At 44.8% G+C, this 25,756-nt stretch overlaps 1 protein-coding gene across 4 annotated transcripts in view; it reads left to right on the forward strand.

Annotated features, from left to right (window-relative positions):
- The window catches only part of KIAA2012 (KIAA2012 ortholog), a 126,276-nt gene that overhangs the window by 21,377 nt on the left and 79,143 nt on the right, over positions 1-25,756 (forward strand). For 3 of the 4 annotated variants that reach the window (XM_061381696.1, XM_061381701.1, XM_061381694.1), the window contains exons 5-11: positions 1,201-1,343; positions 2,871-3,057; positions 3,871-4,013; positions 6,403-6,571; positions 9,893-10,039; positions 13,539-13,709; positions 16,039-16,149. In XM_061381696.1, coding sequence (XP_061237680.1) covers positions 1,201-1,343; positions 2,871-3,057; positions 3,871-4,013; positions 6,403-6,571; positions 9,893-10,039; positions 13,539-13,709; positions 16,039-16,149 — 1,071 coding nt within the window. The remainder of the gene's footprint in view (positions 1-1,200; positions 1,344-2,870; positions 3,058-3,870; positions 4,014-6,402; positions 6,572-9,892; positions 10,040-13,538; positions 13,710-16,038; positions 16,150-25,756) is intronic. The other variant, XM_061381711.1, reaches the window with a different exon arrangement.

Consider the following 25,756-nt stretch of genomic DNA (forward strand, 5'->3'; position numbering starts at 1 on the left):
ATCTCACCAGGAAGGGTGGCCCTGGAGCCTGGCTTGACCTCAAAGGATCATTCTAAACACATAAGAAGGTCTTTATGTCTTTATGTGTTTTATGCTGCATCCTATATGCAGCTGCTTCTTGGGGACAGGCAGATCGAGGGGCTCCCTGAGTCACTAAACTGAGCAGAGCCCCCGAACCTAAGCGTGAGTCTGCATCTGCTCCACCAACACTCTTAGCATCAGCTCTGAGCCAAGGTCGCCTTCAGGAGCCAATGGGCAGAGGAAGGGGAGCTGCAAGGAGGAAGTGCTCCATAGGTGGGCACTTGGCTGTTGATCCAGTGACACCAAGGATGACGTAGGGAATGACGAAGGTTGGGGAATACAGGAGGACGGTGAGGCTGGCCACGAGCCTCCAGAAGTCCAGTGCTCCAACACACACAGAGTCCCTGAGGGTTTCCAGAGCCCCTGGTTGAAAGACAACCCTACATCATGCCTCAGAGCCACAAGCAGAGATTTGAGGTGTTGCTATAGCAGCTCCAAACAGGGAAGGTTTGCCAGACTATTTCAGCAATAAATCTACCTTGAGTAAGTGATGAAAATAGCTGCAGGACCCTTTAAACCATCGACGAAAGATTTGTTCACTGTGCTGGAATCATCTGTTGACTCAGATCCTTCCTGGGGGTTGCACAGACAGGGTAAGTGCAGCTTGCTAAGCAGCCGTTCCACCGCAGAGGATCGTCTGAGTTTCTCTACAAGGAAATGACCAGTAGACAGCCCCAGAAATCAAGTGCTTCAGACTGAACATCTCAGTGACAACAGAGCAAAGCTGCAGGTCATCCCACCATCATCACACCTCGGTTATCCCCTAGCCCCTCACAGTTGACAAAGGGCTGTCACATGCATGATCTTATTTGAGCTCCAGACAACTCTGCAGGGAAGCAAGGGCAAGAAATCAGTATCCACATTTTACCGATGAGGAAACTGAGTCCAAGAAATGACTCAACCTTAAGCTCCTGACTCCCAGAACAGTCTGTTCCACTGAGCTGGCTGCCACTTCCATAGAGACACTACCAGAAATACAGAAATCAGGACAGCGGAGGAACAAGGGCCTTGATCAACACTGTTGCTCAGAAAAGCAAGAAGGGAGGTAGTTTGTAAGCAGCTAACAGCGTCATACTCGTATTTGGGCTTGCAAAGTTGACCCACTGTTCACCTTTGCAGGTCAGCAGGACCTGGATGAAGGGGAAGCTGGGGCTGGTGGACAAGTGGACCAGGGCTCTGTAGTCAAGGACCGTGGCATCCAGGGGACTTGCTTGCCACCACTCAAGAAGCAGCCCTGGCAGAAAGATGAAACCCAGACAGAGGTACCGTTTCTAATGGGGGTCCCCTTTCCCTGATGGCTCAGAGGGTAAAGAGTCTGCCTGCAATGTGGGAGACCCAGGTTCAATCCCTGGGTCGGGAAGATCCCCTAGAGGAAGAAATGGCAACCCACTGCAGTATTCTTGCCTGCAGAATCCCCATGGACAGAGGAGCCTGGCAGGCTACAGTCCATGGGGTCACAAAGAGCCGGACATGACTGAGCGACTTCACTTTCATTTTCTGTCATTGTTCTTCTTGACTTTGGAGATGATACTCTCTCCCGTCACCATTTCCTGGGGTCCTCCAGAGAAGAGAAAAGTGTTACTACTTTGAGCCTATTGATCCCTGATTTTCAAGGTGCAACTGGTAGAACCCTAGCACTGCAGATGCTCCATGGGAAAAAAAAATTTGGGAAATGCTGTGCACCACATTCTCCTCCCAGAGAGGCACAGTGCACATTTGACCATGGACCATTTGAGAAGTTCTGTAGTAGAAGAGCTGGTTTAACTTTAACTTGTAGTTTTCCAATCTCACTTAACCACAGATCCTCCCTACACTCTTCACTCCATCTAGGCATCTCTAGTCATCTCTAGAAAAAAAGGGCTTTTGGTCTTAGAGTTGGAAAAGCCTTGTTTTGAGTCCTGTATCTTGCTAGCTGTGATGAGCATATCTAAGAAACTTAACTCTGAGCCTGAATTACCTCTTATGTAAAATAGAGCTGTTATCACACACACCTCTCAAGTTTGCTATGAGGATTAAATCAGTAAAAATGTAAAAATGCTTTTTAGGGACTTCCTTAGTGCTCCAGTGGCTAAGAAACTGTGCTCCCAATTCAGGGGGTCCAAGGTTCAACCACTGGTCAGGGAACTAAATTTCACACGCTGCAATTAGGAGTTCACATGGCACAGCTAAAACTCAGTGCAGCCAAAGGGAAAAAAATAAACTTTTGAAACTCTAAGGCCTGTGTGTGTGTGTCTGTACAACAGAGAAGCATAGATAACGCATGCTCCTATCTTGAATAAACACACATGACTTACAAGAAGATCATGTGCCAATGAGATAGGAAAGGGGGAGAAGAGAAGTACCACCTAGTGGGAGGGAAGAGACATTTTATGATGGCTAAAAACAGTGATGCTAGCATGAATATACTTGATGCCACAGAACTATACGCTTAAAAATGATTAAAATGATACATTTATGTTATGTATATTTTACTGTGTTAAAGAAGTCTGCCAAAAAGAAAAGACAACGATACTAGAGCTCCATTTTGATTTTTAATTTTTTTTCAAGAAAGCAGTATACATCAGGCATGGCTAAATGTCATTCTTTCTATCACTAGCAATAAAACATTTTATGAATGTAATAAACAGCATTAGAGATCTGGCCACGATAACCATGTTTTTCTTCCCAGGCTGCTAAGAAGATTTCATCCTTGGAATCACAAGTCTAGCCACAAGGTCTGACTGTTAGAGGAACCGGCTCTGTTCCTTTGCAAAACCTGTTTTCAGGAATGCCTATCTGTTGTTCCCTAGGACACGTCAAAAGACAATCACCATTGTATCCACACTTCAAAAGAAAACCACCAAGAAAAAGCACAGCAAACCTCCAGGAGGACCCTCGGGCATGCCCTCTTCGATCACTCTTGGCTCCTGCATGACAAATCCCACACAACATTCTACTACGGAGGCACTTTCCCCAACAGGAAGGCAGACCTCAGCGGTAAGAAGCCGAATGCCTTGCTTGTTGATCTGGGTAAACCTGATCCTGCAGAGAACACTGAGCGTGCTGAGTGTCTCTTCCTCATGCCACTCACCTTAGAAAATAACCACTGAAGTTCAGCCAGAGGTGGGAATGAGACTAGTCTTCAATCACACACATTCCACAATCAGACTGCCTGTGCTCAAATGACCCCCACTTACTAACTGTGACCTTGGGCAAGTTATTTAATCTCATTGAGGCTCCATTTTCTCATATGTGGAATGTGAATAATAATAATACCTCCATAAGGCTATTATGGACTTCCCTGTTTGCTCAGACAGTCAAGGATCTGCCTGCAATGCTGGAAACCTGAGTTTTCCAGGCAAATCCCCTGGAGAAGGGAATGGCAACCACTCCAGTATTCTTGCCTGGAGAATTCCGTGGACAGAGGAGCCTGGGAGGCTGCAGACCATGAGGTTGCAGAGAATTGGACATGACTGAGTGACTAACGTATTAACACTAAGGCTATTATGGGGATTCAGTTAATGCATGTAAAATACTTTGCACAATTCTCGTCCCACAGTCAGCACTTAACACATAGTAACTATTAAGATTATTATTAGTCTCTCCATCACCTGACTCAGCCATCAAGAACCCAACCCAGATCATGAGATTAGGGCTCCCTGAAGCTGCCTGAGCCACTGTGGCTCTCCAGGTGTCTCAGCATCTCCTTGCCTCTCTTCCCATTAACCCAAAGGTGATTAAAGTTGAAAGTCAACTCTTCATCCCCATGCCTGCAACTAATAAGCTCTTGTTGCCATCCTATCTCTACAGACAAACAAGGGACTATGAAGCTGCACCAGGGCAGAAGCAGCCACTTGTTCAAGGAGCCTCCTGCTGAACGATGTCTTTTCCCTCCTGTAGCATCTGCTGCTGGCTCAGAAAAAAACATGCCTGGGGACATGAAGAAGAAAAAGGTGTGTGTGTGTGTGTGTGCGCGCGCGCGCACGCATGTGCACGCACATGCTTAAAAGATTAACCTCAGTCTAGGAACGAGGTGATTCAAAGAGATGTCTCCAAGAACTGGCCTTACTTGCTTTTGAGCTCACTGTGTGGAGTTGGACTAAAGGGGTAGTAACTCACTAAATGTTGAAAACAGTGAGTAAGAGGAATTTCAGCTGCCCTGAATTAAAGCAGATGGTGTTACCACACTGATGGCAATAGAACCCTTTACTCTGTTAAGAGGCTGAGGGTTATCTGTAAGCATGTAAGGACAGAATTTGAGTTTGTAAGCAGCTGACCCACTTCAAACTCAAAATGCTTGGAACCTGGCAATGGTTTTGCTTAACTGAGGGTCTGTCAGCTTCGAAAATGTAGGATAAATTTTGCAGGTTTATCAACCCCTTCAGAAGTTTCAGGTACATCTTCCTGAACTTGTGCTGAGCGGGACTGAGTAGGGGCTCTGGAATGTTCGGCCATCGTGGCAGCTGTATGACTTGAGCGAGCGGTTCACCGCTGAGCTGCTCCTCCTCTGTGCACAGGGATAATACCAGCCTCACAGGGCTGATGGAAGGATGAAAGGGAACGAAGCACTTATGTGAAAGTATCTTGTGTCCAATAGGGACCCACAACAACGTTAGTGGGATCCATGCCATCTGACGTGGCCCTGAGGAGCCGTGGGCACGCCAGCTGGCCCCAGTGCCAGCGAAGAGGTTGTTTTCCGTCTGTTCAGGATTTTCTCAGATTCTCTATGTCTAAGGTGATCTAAATCTTGCCATTCACACCAGAAGGACCTCTGGCTTTTCAGGTTCCTTTGGACCAGGAGTAAACAGCAGGCCTGACCTGCCAGGGTCACCCAAGCCCAAGGAAAGTCCTCAGTCTCACACGCAGATCATCCCAGAACTGAGCCAGGTTCAGAGGATAGGAATCCCTCCCATCAACCTATGCATACAATTTAGCAGAGGAAAGCAATATTTTCCGCTATATTAAAACTCTGTAAATTTTTAATTACAATGGAGAAATTTAAGGCATAGCTTGTCAGCCATATCTCACACGAACCATTTAGAGTTTCCACATAGATTTCCCAATGCAAACCTTGTCAAACAAAATACAAAGGTCGGTATTCAGAAAAGGGCAGTTGGTGGGCAGCTGGCTCCTGGAGAGTGGAGATCTCTAGGAACAGAAAGATCCCATGTGCATGCATTGGGTTAATCATTTTCTTAACGTCTCAAAACTATACATATTACCCTGAATGTTGCTGGGTGAATTTCCTCCTCATTCAACTCTAAACACGTAGGATGCTTGTGTGTGTGTCTGATCTTTTTTTCTTTTTGAACACTAAAAAGTGAGAAACGTTTTTATTTTTCCTCCTGTGAAATTGAACTCCCTGAAACCCAGCACACATATACATTTCATAGAGCCGAGTTCATATGTTAAAAGCTGCAAACTAAAAGGAAAAAATTTTAGCAACTTCTGAATAATTGGAAACAGGAAGCTCTAAGTACTAGCCCTAGTGCCTCTCTCTCCCCCCACCCCCACCGTGCATACATACACCTATGTTTTGGAGCTTTGGGGACATAAAGGAAACTGGGTTAAAGCTGTGGTTGATCCTGACACACAGTGATTTTCTTTTTCTAGCTATCTTCATATTTCAGACGTGTGGAGACACCTAGGTATTCTGCTAGTGGCAAGATTCAGTATTAAACCCTAAGGACAGAACAGTCTTCTCTCAAAGAAATATTATAGAAATAAGCCTAGTTCCAAACACTATTGTAACTATGTATAATTAACTCATTTAATCCTCATGGCAATTTATGAGGTGGGCAGTATGATTACCCCCATTTTACAGAAGGAGAAATTGAGGCTTAGAGAGATTACACAAGGCAAGCAAATATGCAAATGTGTGTTCCTATTTCTGCCCTTTCTTACCTGAAAGGTTGCACAGTCCACAGTCTGAGCCTTGCCTTTTTCCCCATAATGACACAAGTCAAGATTTTTCCCTCTCCAGACATGGAAATAGCTCCTACATGTCAATCCGGCTGTTTCAGGGCTACAAGAGAAAGAAAGACTGCATATCCTCACAAAGGCTCTTGAATTTACCATGTTTATACTTCTCAGAGCAGTTGGAGACTGGGTTAATGGGGACATAACTTAGTTCCCACCAAGCAAAGCAGCCCCACTCTAGTGAGCTGACCAGCTTCCAGGTTGGTCAGTTTTCCTTCTCAGCCCTGGATACAGAAGCAACATCACACCCAGCAGCTTCTGATGCTAGAGAGTCAATAAGATACCATATCATTTATCCCTTGCAAGCAGCAGGATTTAGATACCTGCCATATTGGGGTCTGTTTGTTTTTACATTTTCTCCAGGCACCTAAAGCTTTGAAATTACCTCTTATCTCAGAAGAACCACCCAGAGTCCTGGACCCCCTGAGGAGTCAACTTAAAGCCAGTGAGCCCCCAGCAGAGCTCTTCATCTTCCCTGTGGAGATTCATTATCATAGCCAACACCCGCCAAAAGGCAAGGCACAAAGAAGAGGTGGGTCCTTGTGAACGGGTCTCCTGAGGGAATGAGGCAAGCCAGGAAGGACTGGAGTGTGGGACCCACTCATGCAGCCCTCTCCTAAATCACGGCTGACCCTCTCCAGGGTCACCCCCTTATGAGAACTTTTTTAAAAAGAAACAAAAAGGATAAATCTGCAAATAGGTCTCTACTGGTCATATTCAACTCAGTTTTTAAAATATGCATTGAGTCCTTCATTAAGCAGGGCATTTTGCTAAACTGTGGAAGAAAATGGCAGTCAGCCATACACATAATTAAGTCCAGGGCACCATAGATGTTATAAAGGTGCAAGGATTTTCAGGCAGTTTACAACAAGTAAATGCCATATATAACTGAAATTGAAAAAATAAAAATCTGGTTAAAAAGAGTACAGAAATAAATTTTATCAGACATCTGCAATGAATTCATTGCCTTTGATAAGCACTGGATATAGATGAGCTAGCTACCTGGCAGCCAGGATAAAAAGGATATTTGGATCTTTGGATTTTAGTTTTATGAAAGATCAAAGTTTGTCTGAAGAGCCACTTTTCCTGATTTTTTGTAGTTTATTTTATTGAAGTATAGTTGATTTATAATATTGTGTTAATTTCTACTGTACAGCAAAGCGATTCAGTTATATGTATATATATACAGTATATATAGAGAGAGACATTCTTTTTCACATTCTTTTCCATTATGGTTTATCACAGGATATGGACTGCAGTTCCCTGTGCCTTACAGTAGGATCTTGTTGTGTGTTCATTCTATATATTCCGGTTTGCATCTGCTAACTCCAGACTCCCACTCCATCCCTACCCAACCCCTTGTCTCCCTTGGCAACCATCAGTCTGTTCTCTATATCTCTGAGTCTGTTCCATTTTCCTGATTGTGAATTAGGTAACATTATTATGTAACTTAGATGATTTCTACAATCCTTGTCAGGAAAGAGATTTTGAGCTTCTAAGCAAAGTGCTAAGAGAGTCCAAGTAAGGAGAGATCAATTCCAACCTAAGACTTAGAAAGAGGCTTCTGAGTGACCACTCAGTTCACCCTGCACACAAGCAGAAATTCTTTCTGATCTTCCCAAGCCATTCCACAACACCCTGGCCAAAGACACATTATTGCCCCTGGGAATTTTCTGGGCAGCCTGAGGCAAAAGGCAACTCTCTAAACAGCTGACTCCAATTTTGAAAAGTCCTAGTTCTGAGCTTTCTAGAAACTTCAGAAAAACTGCCACTGATTTCTGAGTTTTCACTCTCCAGCTGTTTGGAATTCTCACTATGAAGAATATCATAACTGTTAAGCTTAAAAGACTGTCAATGGAAGGATGCATAAAGGAACTTTCTGAGATGATGAAAATGTTCTAAATCTTAGTTGGTTGCATGGATATATACATTTATCAAAACTCACTGAACTGTTTACTTAGGATCTGCTTGCTTTCACTGTATGTAGATTTTACCTCTCCAAAAAATTATGTAGCTCCTTAAAACACACACACACAGTATTACAGTATTTTTAAATGCAGGGTTTTTAAAATTATTATTCAGGTCTAATGAGGCCAGTATATCAGGAGACACTTGCCAGTGAAAAGATAGTCTGTTACTCACAGTTCCCAAGAGCAGAGGGCATGCCATGTCCCACAGGGCCACATGGAAAGAACCAGGGTCAGTTAGGAGGCAGAAGTGCTGGCAGGGGGCACAGTGTGTGTGAGGAGGGGAGGGCGGATGGGGGGTGTACAGGGAATGGGCAAGAGTTTTTATTCCATTTTTGGCAGGAAGAAATGGCCGAGGCAGGGCAAGCAGGCTAAGCAAGTTTGGCATTGGCTAGTTGGAATAACTTGGGCAGACTCTGTGCATCAGGGCTGTCCCTGGTTGTTGGATACCTGGCCCTGGGGTCATAAAGGCAGGGTGATAGTGGCCTGGCAGGGACAGGGAGGCCTGGCGTGCTGCAGTCCATGGGGCTGCAAAGAGTCAGACACGACTTGGCCACTAACCAACAACAACAGAGGGTCCTAGAAGTGTAAGAGCTGCTTAAAGGAGGTCATGCCTGGGGAGCAGCGGGAGGGGCTCTAGACTGGTTAGTTGCCGTATGAAATATGCACTTGCCTTTACTGTCTCAAGGGCCTGGCTAGCCCTGGGAGAGACAGTCTCCCCAGGGTCAGTAAAGTCCCAGAAGTCAAAACACTAGAATAAAAAGACATGCTCACTGACTCACTTGGCTGTACACCTGAAACTAACACAGCACTGTAAATCAACTGTACTCCAATTTTTAAAAGAACATGCCTAAGGCACATAAAGACAGGACTATCAGCAGGATTCAGTTGAATCCTGATTATCTTCCATGATGACCTTGGAAGGAAGGTCACAAGGACATCATGCACCAGATTCTTAAAGCTATTAGATCCATTGAGCTTGCCAACACACTGCCAAATGAAAACCAGGAATAAAATACAGAGAAAGTGAATCCATTGAGTTCTTCCTTCTTGTGTATGTCTGTGAGGACTCTTTCAATAACAAGTGTTAGAAGGCTAACTCAAACGCTCTTAAGCGAAAAAAAAGAAATGTATTCACTCATGTAATTGGATAGTACAAGGATCAGCCAACTCCAGGCTGAACTGGATCCAGGTTTCAGAAAATGTCCTCTGGACACTATTTGTCTGAGTCTCTCAGCTCTGTTAATCTTTCCTCTCAAGTAGGTTATCCCCATGTAAAGATGGCCTCTTGCAAATCCATGATAGCTTGTTAATCCCAGTAGAATGGATATACCTCTTAAAAGCTCTTGAAAAAAGTACCAAAATTGCCTCTGATTGGCCAGGCTTGGGCTCTGTGTCCTCCCTGGACTCAATCACTGTGGCTATGACAGTGAGATGCTCTCATAGCCAGGCTTCAGTCACATGCCCGTCCCTGGAGACAGAGAACAGACCACCCAAAACCACATGGAGTGAGTGACAAAGAGATGGGTCCCCAAAAAGAAGAGACAGGGACTTCCCTGGCAGTCCAGTGGTTAAGACTCTATGCTTCCGATGTAGGAAGTGCAGGCTTGATCCCTGGTCAGGGAACTAAGATCCCCCATGCTGTGCCCCCCAAAAAAATTTTTTTAAAGGCTGAATGTTTGAGAATTTCCTGGTGGGCCAGTGGTTAGGACTCTGTGCTTCCACTGCTGGGAGCATGGGTTCAATCCCTTCTTGGGGGATTAAGAAAAATAAATAAAATAAAAAGCATTTAAAAAAAAAAACAGATTTTTTTAAAAAAAGAAGAAAAGACAGCTGGCAAAACCCACAGATGTCCAGCACAACTTGGCTTTCTCTCTGTCTCCTAGGTGCTCCACAGCCTGAGTCAGCACCAGAAACAGAAGAGTACACGTCGTCATGGAGACCTCCCCTGAAGCAGGTGTCCCTAAGGGGGTCAAGGGCGTTAAGAGTGCATCTCCCAATGGACACAGACAGGGACACACTCTCGCCTCAAGGTAGCTACTCCTTCCCTCCAGCATCCCACAGGATCCTGCTCCAGAGGAGAGCAAGGCAAGACATGTCAGGGTCCCCAGCCACGAAAAACGAGGCTAGAAGGGACAAAGCTCCTCCCCAGCTACTTGAAGGTACTTCTGCTCAGACAGCAGCTGCCATAATCAAAGTGCCATAGTGAAAACAACTTCGTATCTAGCTCACTAGTGACTAATGAAACCCCCTAAGAATATATTCTATGGGCTTCCCCGGTGTCACTAGTGGTAAAGAACCTGCCTGCCAATGCAGGAGACATAAGAGACGTGAGTTTGAGCCCTCTGTCAGGAAGATCCCCTGGAGAAGGAAATGGTAACCCACTCCAGTATTCTTGCCTGGAGAATCCCATGGACGGAGGAATCTGGTAGGCTACAGTCCATGGGGCTGCAAAGAGTCAGACACGACTGAAGAGACTTAGCACACAAGAATATATTCTGATTGCAGATGTAAAACAGCACCAAATTACTAAACATTTACTGCACACTCTAGTTTCTATCTTTTTAACCTAATCTACTTAGGAATATGTGTTTATTCAATAAAAGTTCATAATATCAATAAAAGTCTTCATTTTTTTTCAAAACATCATATGAACATCTGAAATTATGTATATATCAAAGTGTATATTTTTAGGTGTGGATAGATTGGAAATAATGGGCCATATTTAGAAAGCTCTTCACTTTTAGAAAACAACCTCCTTCCCCGAGGGCAAGATGACAGGATCACAGATGCTAGGTAATCTCTGACTGGTGGTAATCAGAAGTAGAAGGAGGCACATTAATATTTAAGTTCCTCCTCAGTGCCAGGCACGCTCCTCAATTTTTAACACCTCTCATCTCATTTGCTCCTCACAACAGTCCTACCCTTGTTTCACAGATCAGAAATCTGAAGCCCTGGGAGATGAGGAACTTGTCTGAGGTCACGCAATTACAAGTGGCCTCACTGGGCTCGGAGCTGCCTTCCAGTCTCAGAACCTGTACTCTTATTCATCAAACTGCACTGCCTCTCAGAACAAACAAAGCAATGAACCCAGGTCACGACATTCTTGACACATTTCAGTTTTGAGAATGGTCCTTCGATTTTTCTGTGTATTATTATATATATTATTTTATTTTGTCATTTTAGATATTAAAACAGTAATAGTATATAGGTAGTTTCTTTATTTTTAATTTTCAACTTCATTTTTTTAATGGAGTATAATTGCTTTACAATGTTGTGTTAGTTTCTGCTGCACAAATGAAGTGAATCAACTATATGTATACATATATCCCCTCCCTCTTGGACCTCCTTCCCATCCCCTCATCCTGCCCCTCTGGAGCACCGAGCTGAGCTTCCTGTACTTTAGCAGGTTCCCACTAGCTATTTCAGTTCATGGAACTCAAAATCAAAAAAGCAAACAACCCAATCAAAAACTGAACAGAAGACTTAAAAAGACATCTCTCCAAAGATACACAGATGGTTAAGAGGCACATGAAAAGATGCTCAACATCACTAATTATTAGGGAAATGCAAATCCTTTGATTTTTGAGGCAGGGGCTTGTTTACCATATTTCTTAAGCGAGAGTTAATCGTCCTAAAGAATTTGAAGTTGTTTGTAAAAAATCCAAACATGGCAAGGGTCACTCTGTGAGTAGACAGGGAAGAAAGCAGATCCTCCCTGTGCACCACAACGTTCAAGGCACAGCCTGAGCCACCAGGATGGATGGCAACACCAGGGAATTTTGTCTTCTGTGCTGCTCACCTCACCAGCCCTCCACTTGTTTTGAGCTGCTGTGTCCACTGGGGACAGAGGATCTAGAACTTGTCCATCCTCTAGATCTACGAGGATCTACTACCCTGCCAGAAGGAAGTTGGCTAAGAAGTCCCTGATCTCTTGATTAGTTAATATGTTAGTTCAGTGTGTAACTCAACCGGGTAGCAGATGCATTAAAAAAAAAAAAAAAAAGGATGTGGGGGTTCAAACAGGCAAGATTTCCATGGGAATCTTTCTCATCCAAGGGTCCCTGAGGCAAAGGTGTTTAAAACTAGTAAGTGAGACTATCCCACTGTCCAGAGGTTGCACAGACCCGTTTACTTGCCTAGCCCTGGATTGTTTCACTTCTCATATCATAAAAATGAAGCCAGATTTTATGTATGCACATACACACATACATATTTTATTTTATTGCTGAACCATCTGAGACTTAACTGCAGACTTTGTACATTTCATCCCTTATCAGCATATGTCTCCCAAGAGCAAGGATGTTCTTCATAACCACAGTGCAATTATCACATTCAAAAATATTAACATTGATGTCATACTGTTTTCTAATATATAGTCACATTCCAATTTCTCTAATTATACCAGTAACATTTCTTATAGCTGTTTTCTTCCCAATCAATCCAGGATTCAACTCAGAATCATGCATTGTATTTAACTGTCACATCTCTTGAGCATATTTTTCTCTAGAACACTTTCGCAGTCTCATTTTTCATGACACTGACATCTTTGAAGAAGATAGGCTAAGCTGCTTTACAGAATTATCCTCAATTTAGGTTTGTCTGTTTCCTCATAATTAGATGCAGATCAAACATTTTGGACAAGTATACTAAGTTGGTTATGTGCTCTTCCCAGGGCATTACATCAAGGGACATAAATATGCCTTTATATTTATCCCATTAGTTATAATTTGCTCCATTATAGGTGATGTTAAACTTCTTCATTTGGTTACAGATGTGTCTGCTAGGTTTATCCATTGTAAAGACACTTTTCCCTTTGTAAGAAGTGGCTTATGGTACTTTGAGACTGTGTGTGAAGCCAGCTTTTCTATACAAACAGCAAGAGTGCATTGAACATGAAATAAAGACCACTCTCTCTGAGATTAAGACAAGGTCTCAATCACTTTTAGATTACTGGGTTTTACCCTCTCTAGAGTAGTCCCTGCTGACTTTAAGAAAGAATAAAAGAGAGAGAGATGGAGGCCAGGATGTGCTCTGTGGAGTGTTATCATCCATGCTGTTACCGTCTATCATCTGGAAGGGGCTGCTGTGTGCTTTACGACCCAGAGGGGCCATGTGATCACTGGTCGGCTTAGGAAAATTGCTTTGTGGTTGGAACTCTGTAACCAATAGCCCCATGAGCTTGAAGGCTGGGTCTCCCCAGTTAGGGAAGGACCTTGCAGCCTCCCTTGCCTTTCTTCTATCTCAGGAGTCCATCAGCAGGACAAGAATAAGAACAACCACTGTTCGGCTTCTCCCAGTTCTTAGAGGTTCCCCCAAGGAAGGGTCAAAAGTAATCCCGCCTTGGCTATGGGAGATACCTGGCCTCTGCTCCTTAGCAGGGCTGGAAAAAAGAGAGACCAATGTGAGAATGTGGGGAATAACCAATTCTAGACACCAGGAGCCATCACTCGGAGAGTTAGCAAAGAGGTTCCCTCTGCTTCTTGCTGATCCTGATTCTTACTCATGCTTTTTCTCCTTTTGCTTTTGAAGAGGATGTTGCTCCGCCCCAGAAGGGGACCTCATCACCGTCCCTGAGGAAAGGAAAGAAAAGTCCAGAGAGCCAGAGAGGCCCAGACAGCCCCAGGACATCAGGCCGCAGCAGCCCCACAGGCCCCCCATGTGAGAGACCAGCTGGGGGGGCACTTCCAGCAGCAGGACAAGGTAATCACTTCTGGGGTAGATGCACCCCTTTGGCTTGTCTGTGACTCTGGGCTCATTTTAGTCATCTTCCAGGGCCACACATAAGCTGTCTGAAAGCCACCCCACTGAAGAAGGGAAATCAGCAGTGTTTCCGACCGTGTCAGTGGGATTAACGCTCACCATGCTTATTCCTCAAGAGTCAGTCCATGTTTTTAAAAAGGGTTTTCTGCACCAGCTCACACTGCCAAGCTGTTCTGTGCTTCCCTCCCTCCTGGCAGCACCCATGATGAGGCGGCTCCCTGCGCTCATCACAGAGACTCCCTACTGGGTTTACGGGGCATTCTCCACGCCGAGCCATAACCCTGCCTGCCGGGGGACCTGGCTAAGGGGAAGAGTCCCCAGGAAGGAATCACCCTCCCCAGCCGAGGGCAGGGCCTGAGGCCTGTGAACAGAGAGGACTCCAGATCTCTTCTGAAGGGTGAAGCAGGCAGGACCACACCCTCGGTGCTTTAGCCCCACTCGGAGTTCTCATCCTTAAGAGCCAACAGATCAGGAGGAGACAGTGCAGTGACAGCTTCTGTGGGGGCAGCGCACAAAGCAAAAATTGCTTAGAGTCCAAATCACCCCTGAAAATCCCTTAGGGAGGGTCCAAGCTGGAGACCTACGAACCCACAAACTTCTAGAAAGTGCAGCTCAACCAGCTGTTCCTCCTTCATCGGAGGATGGGCAACTTTCTCAGGTTGAGCAGCAGATGAAGGAGATGGAGTATGTTTGGTGAAGAAAATGCCTCTGTTAACAGTAGAGCCTCACTCGGGGCTTCCAGAAGCTCACACTCAGAGAGGAACATGGCAACTGAGAGCCACCAAGAAACAACAGGCACCACCACTTTCGTCCCATCCCACACTCACTCAGGGACAGACACCTCGCTGTTCAAACCCTGCTTGCTCTTGCTCCCCCTGCCTCAAACCCAGCGTGTATATTTGAAGCCTTGTGAGCATAAATTCAATACATGGATCAATAACCCCATTATGTGCTTGCATCTTCTCTGTTTAAGGCTGAAATGGTCAAAATCAAATCCTGTCTCCCCCTCCTCCACCTCTGTTCTTTCACCAAAGAAACTTCCCACCTGTTTCAAGGTGGAACCTTTTTCTTACAATTCCCTCCCTTTTATATTTGCAGGGCAATGATGCTCTCTTAATTTGGAGCTAATTACCTAAACTTTAGGTACCATAATGTCACCACCAAGGGTATTCCTACGAGGTTTCATTACCCAGGACAAATCACACCAAACACACAGACAGACAGACACACACACACCCTCCTAATTGGACACCCTTACAAAAGGAGAATCTGATTAGAATAAACAACAGGGCTGTGACTATGAGAGAAGTGTGGCCTGAAGCCTCAAGTGCATAGGTTGAGTGTGTGTAAATGAATGTGTGTACGAGGGCACGTGTGTGTCTGATGGCATGCGTGTGCTTATATAGCTATGTGAGTGCATGTGTGTACTCGTGTGCTCACGTGTGTATGTGTGATTAAGCAGGCATGCAGGTTTGCCTGTGCTTGTGTTGCTGTGCGTCCCTGTCTGTGCACACACACCTACATGTGTGTGCATGTATGCTATGTGTATGGGTACATGTGCATGCACACCTCGGTGTAAGTACGTGTGAGTGTGTGTTCCCGTGTGTGTCAGGCCTCAGTGTATGTGTATAAACACACACTTGTAAGCATCCACTGTGATTGACTGCCAGCTCTTCTCCTGACCCCTTTGCCTTGGAAATGGGGAAAGTCAAGTCAAAGAAACATCTTCAACTAAGCAACGGGGAGAAATACAGTTTTCTTCTCCTCCCTGGCCCGAGCCCCTGGAGTCACTAAGAGCGGCCACACTTGACCGTCAGGGCACAGTTATGCTGCTGAGTAGGGCACAAAGGCACAAGGCAGAGCAGGAAGCAGAGGCTGGAGGCTCTGAGACCTGCGCCGAGGCTCTGGGCTGCACACATGCTTGAAGGACACGGCTCCATTTCCTTCGCACAAGATGCCCCTACCAGCCTCACCTTGTCCCTGCAGGGATGCCTGAAACCAAAGGACCCTTCTTTTCTAGACCTCACGGAAGCCATGGCATAGGCAAGTGGCAGCCCCACCCCATTCATCCCACACTAACTTTAGACAATGGGGCCCAAACATGGCGCAGCTCTGGAGAACCCCAGGAGGGAGAGGGCAGCTCTGCACCCCGGCGAGCTCCTGAGCACACCCTCCAGCAGCTCCCCGCTGGGGAGAGCAGGCTACATTCGGCCTCCCTCCCCTGCTCTAGTGCTAACACTCACTACCGGTGCCTGTGCTTATTTTCAAGAAAAATCTGGAGACCCTACATTGGGACACTTCTTGCAAGGTCCAGGTGGAGAAAACATCTGCCTGTCCCTCCCAGGGCCCACCCACACCCAGGAGCTTCCGTCACGGGAAGGTAAGATGAGACAGCCCAGGTCAGCCCTGTTTCCTTGGGGGAAGATTCTACCTGCAGCTTCCAAAACTTCCCAGCAGCAGAGACATCATTAAAAACAGACGCAAGTCAGCCAGTTTCTCTCCTCTCGCTGACACAGAGGTGCTTCTGTAGTTCAGACACAATAACCCAATGTTTGCTTAACAAGTTCGCTCTTGCATCAGGAGAGAGACGTTCCTGTGGAATGGCTCGGAGGAGGCCTAATGTGCTGTGCTGATGCCTCGATGAGGATGATAAAGCCCTCTTGGTATTTGCCCAAACTAAACACCATCTTTTCTCTTCTTTCCAACCACCCTCCAGAGGTGGAGGTGGCTAATTGGTAATCCAATCAGGTCTCCTTGTAATGAGCGTTGGTTCACTGCTGCAAATCATCTGGCTCCTGACAGATAGCAAGGCAGTTTCCAAAAACCCTTCTGGCAATGTTCACTTTTTGGAAAAGGGATGTTGGCTCTGAGCAATAACCATCTTGCAAAGGGAAAAAAAAAAAAATGAAGTCAGAGGGTGATGAGTGTCAACCACCCAGGAACCTTGATGATATGTATGCATGAGTCGTACAGCCATCAGGCCTCTTGATGAGGAAGATTAAAATCTGCACTTGTTTCATGGGTGATGTCATGACTGCATCAATAAAAAGAGCATGGACTCAGAGCCAGGAGATTTGAGTAACCCTGGCTGGTCCTCTGTATTTTCAGGTGACTTTGGGTCCAGTCCTTCCTTGTGTCCAAGGCCCCTCATCCCATTGAAATAAGGGGATGGACTCTGCCACCTGCAGCTATTGGTTATTACTTCATTTTGTGTGTTGTGTCTGTTGCTGTGGAAGTAGCCACTTAGTATTAATACATGGATTTCTAGAAACAAGAATGCATTCATTCCAAATTCAGCATTTAAGAACTTCCATCACCACTTAGTCTGTCCCATGATACAAGCATAAAAATAACTTGGTTCTGAACTAAAGGAAGCAGGAGTTAGACAGGTGGAGGTCAGTGTCAGTGCCACCCAGCTGGTACAACAGCCGGAACGCAAACACGATTCTGTTCATCTGCTGCACATTTGTCCACTCTCTTCCAAGAGAAATAGCCCTCCTTCGGGCAAAGCAAAAGCCAGAAGCAAAAGGGAACATCTTCAAGTTACATATTTAAGTGTGTTGTCACATTGTCAATATCATATTTCAGTCATTTTGGTGTCCCTGGCACTTAGCGCGGTCCCTGACACCAGTGTCACAGGATCACAGCAAATGTTTACTGAAAAAATCTTTCAATGATTGCCACACAAAAGAAAGAAAGAGAGAGAGAAATGAAATCTATGCTGAATAAATCAAGACTTGCTCTGAGCAATAACCATCTCGCATAAGGAAAAAAAAAAATTTACTATCTTGTCCTACTCCCCTGAACAATGTATTTAATCCTACTTGCCTCTCAAACCTACGGACATCCACTGTGAGCTAGCTAGATAATGAACAAATGAATCATCAGTCCATCAGTCAGTCAGTCCCTGGCCTCTCCCTACTCTCTATCCCATCCTCCATATACTGCAGGCTGGTGGACCTGCAGTCTTGATGGTGACTGGATAGGGCCCAGGGTGATGGATGAAACCCTTAAACCCACATTTCCCACAAGCGCCCGTAGAACAGGTCCAGCTCTCTAAGAGTCTCTGCTAATGGGAAAGCCTTGTTGTTTTGTTTTGAAAAGCAGTATACTGGAAAAAAATTTCAATTCCTGCAAAGGATTTGCTCCAACCACACCAAATTCTTTGCAGCTGTTTGTTCACATTCATCTTGATCACCATCCCCATCCCACTCTTCCAATCTCACCTCCCACTATATTCAGGCCCACCCTTTTCTCATATGTCCAGTGACTCAAACATTCAGTCTCCCTTCTCTTGTCTCCCAGCCTTGCCTAAACTGCCCTCAAATATTTAGAATCGTTTTAAGTTCCAGGGGAAGGCTCATCATTTCTGGGATATCGTCCTAAATAAATCCTCCTCAACTCACTGAACTGCCCCAGTGAAGCCTCAGTCCATTTCTCTCTCTCAACCCCACTTTTTTGATTACTGCATTTATCTACATCTGTTTTTCCTTTGAGCTCCCAAATATATTAGAAGAGTCCTAGAGAACTTCTTATCTTTATCATATGTCCAAGAAATGCATGTTGATTGACGCAATACCCCAGGTGCCACAAAGGAAAGTTTTTGGAGATCATAGTTGTTGTTTTTTAATTTAAAAAAAAAAAAAAAAGCCTTGGGTAAAAGTGGGAATATGATCTGTCTGATCTTTCTGAAACTTTCAGACTCTGTCAACATCTATTTGGAAATAAATTCTTAAGCAATTAGATCATGATATCTTGCTTTCAGATAGCATAGGGAAATAAGTATAAACCTTCAGAAGAAGGAAAAAAAAAGATGTGAAGACTTGAGCTGGAATTTGACCCTCTTGGTCATGTTGAGATGTTGCTACACTTAGAAAATTCAAAGGCTTAAGAAAGGAAATTTTAACTTGGAAGGATACAAGTCAAAACATTGGATATTCACTTCAAGTTGCTTATCCTTGATTCAAATCCTTCATTTATTCCCCTAGTCACAATGCCAGCAATAGAAGTTTTCTTTTAGAAGATCTTTAATTGAGTTCTTTATTGCAAGAAGTTCAAGGATCTCTGTGCCCATGATTCAGTATGGGACTCCAAGCCCCATGCAAATTTAAATTCTTCATCTCTTTTAGAGTTTTCAGTTAACACTTTCTCTTGTCCTAAATGGATTTTCACCCCCAAATCATGTCTTGGTTTTTGGTCATTTAATTAGCATCTTTCTCTCTTGCAGCTCTTTCTTGGTGTGGTGGTTTTAAAATATGTCTACAAATTCTTTGACACTTGTTTCTTCAAAAGGGGGAGCCCAATTTTCCTCCCTTTGAGTGTGGGCTGGACATAGAGTCTCATTTCTGATAAACTGAAGTGATGGTGTGTGACTTCTGAGACATGAGCTACCATGAGAGGAGATAGTCATGCCCCAATGAAACTTCCAGATGACTATATCCCTGGTTGACACTGTACTGAAGCCTCACAAAAGACTGTACCAGAATCACAGCCTAAGAGTTTCCCAGATTCTCATAGCAACTGTGTGAGATATAATAAAGGCTTACTATATCACTAAATATAGTAAGTCACTAGATTTGGGGATAATTTGTTTTCATAATAGATTATATACTAGCGCCATTTCCTGATGGTCTGCAATTTGGTAAACAGAAAGAAGGGTTCAAGAATATCCCAGTTACTCTCAAAACACTGATTATATGAAGGCAAATATTATATAAAGGCAAAGTGATTGACTTTCTCTGTGTTCTTCCCATTTGTCCTTTGTAATAAGGTTGGTTGTTGGGACTCATGGATAAAAGGATCCTTCCACATTGGTAGGATATTTGACAAAATGCACTTTTCCCTGAGTAGCCTATCTCTTAGCAGCTGTTGCTTTAGCAAAGATGCCTGGAGATTTGAAAGTGGAGAAGTCCGTTAGATGAGACAGCATGAAGAAGAAAGAATTCTGGACTAAATGTCCAAAGTCTTGGGTTTTATCCACAGCTCTATCACCCTGATTTCTGTGATCATTGCAAGTGAATTCACTGCTTTGGCACTCAGCTTCTCTGTATGGAAAAAGAGGAACTGGAATTCATTCCAGTTCTCCCAGTGTATGTCCCATAGAAATTCAAGTCCTCGGAAGGTTAGCAGGCATTCTGTTTTTAAAAAAAAATTCTGAGACTAAATAAGTTGGAGACCAGTGGGCCAAAATGAAGCAGATTCCTCCCTGCCGGAGCCTCTACTATGTTAATATGGGTTATGGCTCCTCAAGATGAGAATATGCAGTGTTTCCCAAACTTATTTGACCATTGAATTCTTTCTTGTTTGAGTAAAGTGTCATGCGCATCTAACTAGTTTGGAACACACTTTGGAAAATGCTAAACTGATGATTTCTAAGGTTCTTTCCAGCTATGATGCTGTATGTTAGTAAATAACCCCATTTCCCAAGGAGACTCTCTCCATAAAGGAGTTCTGTTGTCTAAATCCTGAAGCAGGATATCAGCTATTCAATAATTCATGATTGTTCTTGTTTTCATTTCCCAAACCTCATTCTGAATCCACAATCCTTCCATCTCCATGTAAAAAGGAAGGTGGAGGAAACCTGGGTGGTGATAAGACCCTTTTGCCCAGTCAGTGTTTGTTAATAAGCAATCGTGTTGGTGGATTTAGCAGATCTCAGATGTTGAAATAAAGGAAAACGTGGTTGGATATGGTCATTTAGCACCCAACAGTTCCTTCCAGGGAACCTTCCTGTACTCTGGAGGCTGGCAGGCTGAAAACCACATTTCCCAGATAACCTTTGCAGTGAGGGAGACTGAATGCAAATGTGTGTGTGTGTTAGTCACTCAGTCATGTCTGAATCTTTGCAACTCCATGGAATGTAGCTCACCAGGCTCCTCTGTCCATGGAATTCTCCAGGCAAGAACACTGGAGTGGGTTGCCATTCCCTTCTGCAGGGAATCTTCCTGACCCAGGGATCAAACCCAGGTCTCCCACATTTCAGGCTGATTGTTTACCATCTGAGCCACCAGGGAAGCCCTGAATGCAAATTAGGTTCTGCCAAATAGATGCACTTGCATGAGGCTTGAAGGGCAGAAATGAGGTAGAGGCACTTTGGCTACTTAATGCCGGCAAGCCAGCTGGTGAAGACTTGGTATCAAGAGGCAGCTGCTGCAGCAACTTTGGAAACACCAAGTTTTCTGTAGCAGCTTCATTTCCTCTTAAAATACTTTGGTGGTTTCTGTTCTCTACTGAGTCCTGACCCATATACTCTCCTCCTCTTGCAGAAATCATGGGCAGTTCCCAGGAGGCCAGGTGTGGGGCTAATTTGGGTCTGTCCCATGGACCACAGGGCAGTGATCACTGGGTTTGTTAGGACTTCAGAGCGAAGCGGAGTTCCTTCCCTCACCGCAGTGAACCCAGCACAGCCTCAGCAGCCCACGCTGGACGGTGCTCTGCTGGCCACCTGCAGAGCGCCACTGAAAACCTCTGGGCGGTCTCCTCTCCTTTGACAGAAACCTCTCATGCTTTCTCTAAGTACAAAGACTCCCCTCCCTCGTATTTGGCTGAAAATGTGATATTATCACCACTTTATGCCTTCCAGAGAAGAAAAATATTAAAAATAACAGTTCTTTCTGAATCTGCTGGAAATTCTCTTTTTTGAGAAGAAATTCAATATGAAGTGTTGAAGAATACTTAATTCCTCTTTATTTTTTGCATATGTACTTATATTTTTCTCTCAGAGCCTGTGAGGCTGTAAATTCTACTCCCCTCACAATTTTTCATAGAACTTTAGGGAATGTAGGCATCACGTTCATCAGCGTGTAAGTAGGGGATGCATTTTATCAAACAGATTTTTCTGGGGATACCTATAGATAAAACAGAAGCAGAGCTGCCTGGTTAAAGTGAGGATGGCCTGACTGTGCGCCCACCCCCTCAACTTCTTCAGAGCCCAGCTAATTCTTTCCCTCCTAAAATGATTCCTGGCTGTGGGGTCTGTGCAGAGTCACTAGAACTATGAGACCACAGTTGACAACTCATTTTATGGAAGGGAAACTGAGGCCCAGAGAGGTATGGTGACTTGCTCAAAGTCACACAGATTCTATGTGACAAATCTAAGGTTCAAGCCCGGATCTTCCTGTAACAACTAAGGCCAAAGATCTTCTCCTTAAAACTTATTGCCTCTGGTTTCTAGGATTTAAGGACTAGCTGAAGTCCCATCTTCATTGCACCACCTCACCTGACCATCGAAGCCCACACTGACTGCTACTATCTTAGGTTCTGCTAATTCTTACTACCTGGGTCTCTCACCAGGCATTCCCTCACTTTTTTATCTTTTTTACTCTTTTTCTTCATTCTCCTCTGAGATTTAAAATTCCTATAGATATATCCCCCACATCTACTTCTGAATACACCAGAGAACACCATAGGTACTCCCAGAACACTATCCATAAATATTGATTGAAACTGTGAGTAGCAAAGATTTTATCTGTTTCCCAATATATATTTTTCCATTATCCCTATTATTTCTAGAATCTCCTACCATAAAGTTGGCTTCCCTGGTGGCTCAGATAGTAAAACATCTGCCTGCAAGGTGGGAGACCCAGGTTCGATCCCTGGGTTGGGAAGATCCCCTGGAGAAGGAAATGGCAACCCACTCCAACACCCTTGCCTGGAAAATTCCATGGACAGAGGAGCCTGGTAAAGTTGGACACAACTGAGTGAATTCACTTCACTTTCACCATGAAGTTTAATTGAACACATGGCTGCCTGGTTAGAAATTATATTTCCCAGCCTCCTTTGCAGCCAGGTATGACAGGTGTGACTGATAAAATGTGAACAGAAGTAATGTGTACAACTTCTGAGTCATCTCCTTAAAAAGAAACCACTGCCCTCCTCCTTCTCTTCCTCCTCTTTCTTCCTCTTCTTTCCCCTTGGACTTGGTTGTAGTGGTGAAGTAACTTCAAACATGTGGAAAAGGGCAGTGCTCTAGGGGATGATGAAGCCAAAAGATATAAGGAACCACGATGCCCGGATAACTTTGTGGAGCAGCGCCACCCCAGTCTACCCACCTCCCTCAGGACTCTTACCTGGAAAAAAAAAAATGTTTATCTTGTTGAACCTCTTTGTTACAGCAGCTTGTGTGTGTGCTCAGTCATGTCCTAATCTTTGCAACCCCATGGACTGTAGCCCGCCAGGCTCATCCATCCATGGAATTTCCCAGGCAAGCATACTGCAGTGGGTTGCCATTTGCTCCTCCCAGGGATCTTCCCAACCAGGGATCGAACCAACGTCTCTTGCATCTCCTGCATTGGCAGGCAGATTCTTTACCACTGTGCCACCTGGGGAGCCTACAGCAGTTCACCACATTCCTTAATATAATGCAACTATGACAATACCTGCCATCCTAGTTTGCTTTGCTTTGTGATAACCAAACCAGATCATACATACAGTACATCTTGTAAAATATTAAGTAAAATTTCAATATAAAATGTCATTGGACCTAAAACAGAAAAGACACATTACATTGTGCCTGACTCCTCTATCAATGGACAGGATGCCTACCATGTTCAAGGGATGGAAAAGGATGTTAATACCAAGAGCAGACATCTTCAGGCATCTATGTCATCTCATTCCATCATCCCAATAATCCAATGAAGGGAGTATTTTCATTCACATCACAGGTGAGGAAACTGAAACACAAGGTTAACCCCCTTGTGCACATTAATCGCCCCTGGGGAACAGCTCAGCATAATTGTTCCCAGGCCCATCTGTTCCAGAAATGGTGCTCTTCTCTTTCCACTGCCCAGGGTTCAGCACCAGGCCCTGTGGCTGCTGCCTTCAAAGACCTCACAGCCCACATGAAAACAGATTCACAAGCAACTGACTCTCCCACAAGGCAGAATGAGGTGAGCATTGTCACAGCGGCCTAAACAACAGAATGCAGGGGCCTTGGTGGAAGGCGTGATGGATTCTAACCTGGGGGATGAGAAAGGATTTTTGTAGAGGAATTCCCATTTGCACTGACCTTTAAGAAACTGGTAGAAGTAGATAAACAAAGAAGAAAGACATGACCCAGCGAGGGACCAGCATGAACCAAAGAGATAGGAAAGCAGAGTCCATGCAGGAAATGATGAGTGGTCTGTAAGAAGGCCCTGTGGTGCAGGGGATATGGGGCTGAAAGGTAGACCAAGACCAGGCCAGGGAAGGCCTTGTGCACCAGAAAAGAGCTGAAATGCTGCTTTTTAGGCAACAAGAAACCACAGATGCCTGAGGAGGGATGTCAGGAATAGGCGTGCCAGCAGCAGGCAGGAGAAAAGGCCAAGTGCTCAGACGACTACAGAACCATCCAGACAGCAGCTGCCAGGGGCCTGGATGGCAGGCAGTGGGCAGACATAGCAGATGTAGCAAGGCGACGGCCCCCAGGGCCACCAGCCGCATGTGGGGAGGGTCACTGGCACGTTGAATCTGAGCAGCCAGTGACAAGCCTGTGTGTAGAGTCTCTTCACAAAATTGGCTACAGTTCTCATCTCCCAGGTGGCACTAGTGGTAAAATACCTGCCTGCTAATTCAGGAGACTTCAAAGACTTGGATTTGATCCCCAGGTTGGGAAGAGCCCCTGGAGGAGGGCATGGCAACCCACTCCAGTACTCTTGCCTGGAGAATCCCCTTGGACAGAGAAGCCTAGTGAGAGACCAGTCCATGGGGTCACAAAGAGTCAGACACGACTGAAGCGACTTAGCACATCCTCCTCTCCAATTTTGTACTCAAACTACCATTTTCTGTTTTCACTTTCAGTTAAAAGGATTACCTTGGGGTTAGGGGGGATGTGCATGCATCTTGTGTGCTATAATTAAGGTAAAACAAAAATCAAGACCTTGGAGCCTGAGTCCCCCCACGGGGGCACACACAGGACCACAGTCCTTCCCCGTGTGGCCCTCAGTTCCCTCAGCTCCCTTGATTTAAAGTCAAACTCCCACCAACACGCACAAAAAATAAATTCCACAGTAAAAATAAACTGCCTCTCCGCTTGTCATGCACTGTGGCTGTTTTCAGGCGTGTGTGCTCTTGGGGAACTGGTTGAGCATCCCTACAGAAGACTGTGGTAAATAACAAGAGTTCTAAGGAAAGCCCTGATCACAGATTCCCTGGAGCTGTGAGGAGGAAGGGGCAAGCCGTGATGGAGAGTGTTTGTATAACCCTCCTGCACCCTCTCACCCTGACACACATTGAGCTTTCTCTTTCATGATTGTTTTAGCCTCTTTTTCCCTTCCAACCACCGACCACTCAATTCTTTGAGGGAAAATTAACATTCATTATGCAATTTATCTCTCTCCTTTTAATCCAGCGTGCCTGTCTCCAAGGTCCCTACTCAATAATTAATGTTTGTTCTCATTTCCCATTCTCCAGAGCATCTATTCTTGAACTGTAGGGTCAACAATTAACACTAATTATGGCTTTTTCTCTCTTCAGTGTTGCCTCTCAGAATCCCAAGTTGCCATGCTCAGCCTAGGATATGTGTGTGCTTGTGGCTGTGCGCATGCAATGACGGGGTGGGAAAGCGCCAAGGAGCAGGCTTTTGCAAGCCCCACAATGGTTTAGCAAATCAGCAAAACCAAACATTCTTTTCTGGCAGTGTCTCTGGTAATATGTATTATCAGTAATGAGACGATGAAGCATATAAATACAAACATGTATAGGGAAATGAGTGGGGGCGGGGGAGTTAGATAGGTCTCAAAATCTTTTTCAGATGTATTTGATTCTCTATGACTTTCTTCCTCCCTATTTCTATCTTTCTGATATCTCACACCTTTGTCTCTCTGACAAACAGACACACACTTCTCATTAAAAGACCCATTTCAGATCCACTCAGCTGATCTCCTTGCTATCCGTTACCTCTCCCCTAACTGCCTTTCTCTGGCCTGTTAACCCTACCTTCTTCAGCCATTATTTTAACTAGTTTTCATTTTGACTGACAAGGGCAGCTAGGAGAATATTTCTCATCCAGA

This window comes from Bos javanicus, chromosome 2 (genome assembly GCF_032452875.1).
Source record: "Bos javanicus breed banteng chromosome 2, ARS-OSU_banteng_1.0, whole genome shotgun sequence".
NCBI classification, from domain to species: domain Eukaryota; kingdom Metazoa; phylum Chordata; class Mammalia; order Artiodactyla; family Bovidae; genus Bos; species Bos javanicus.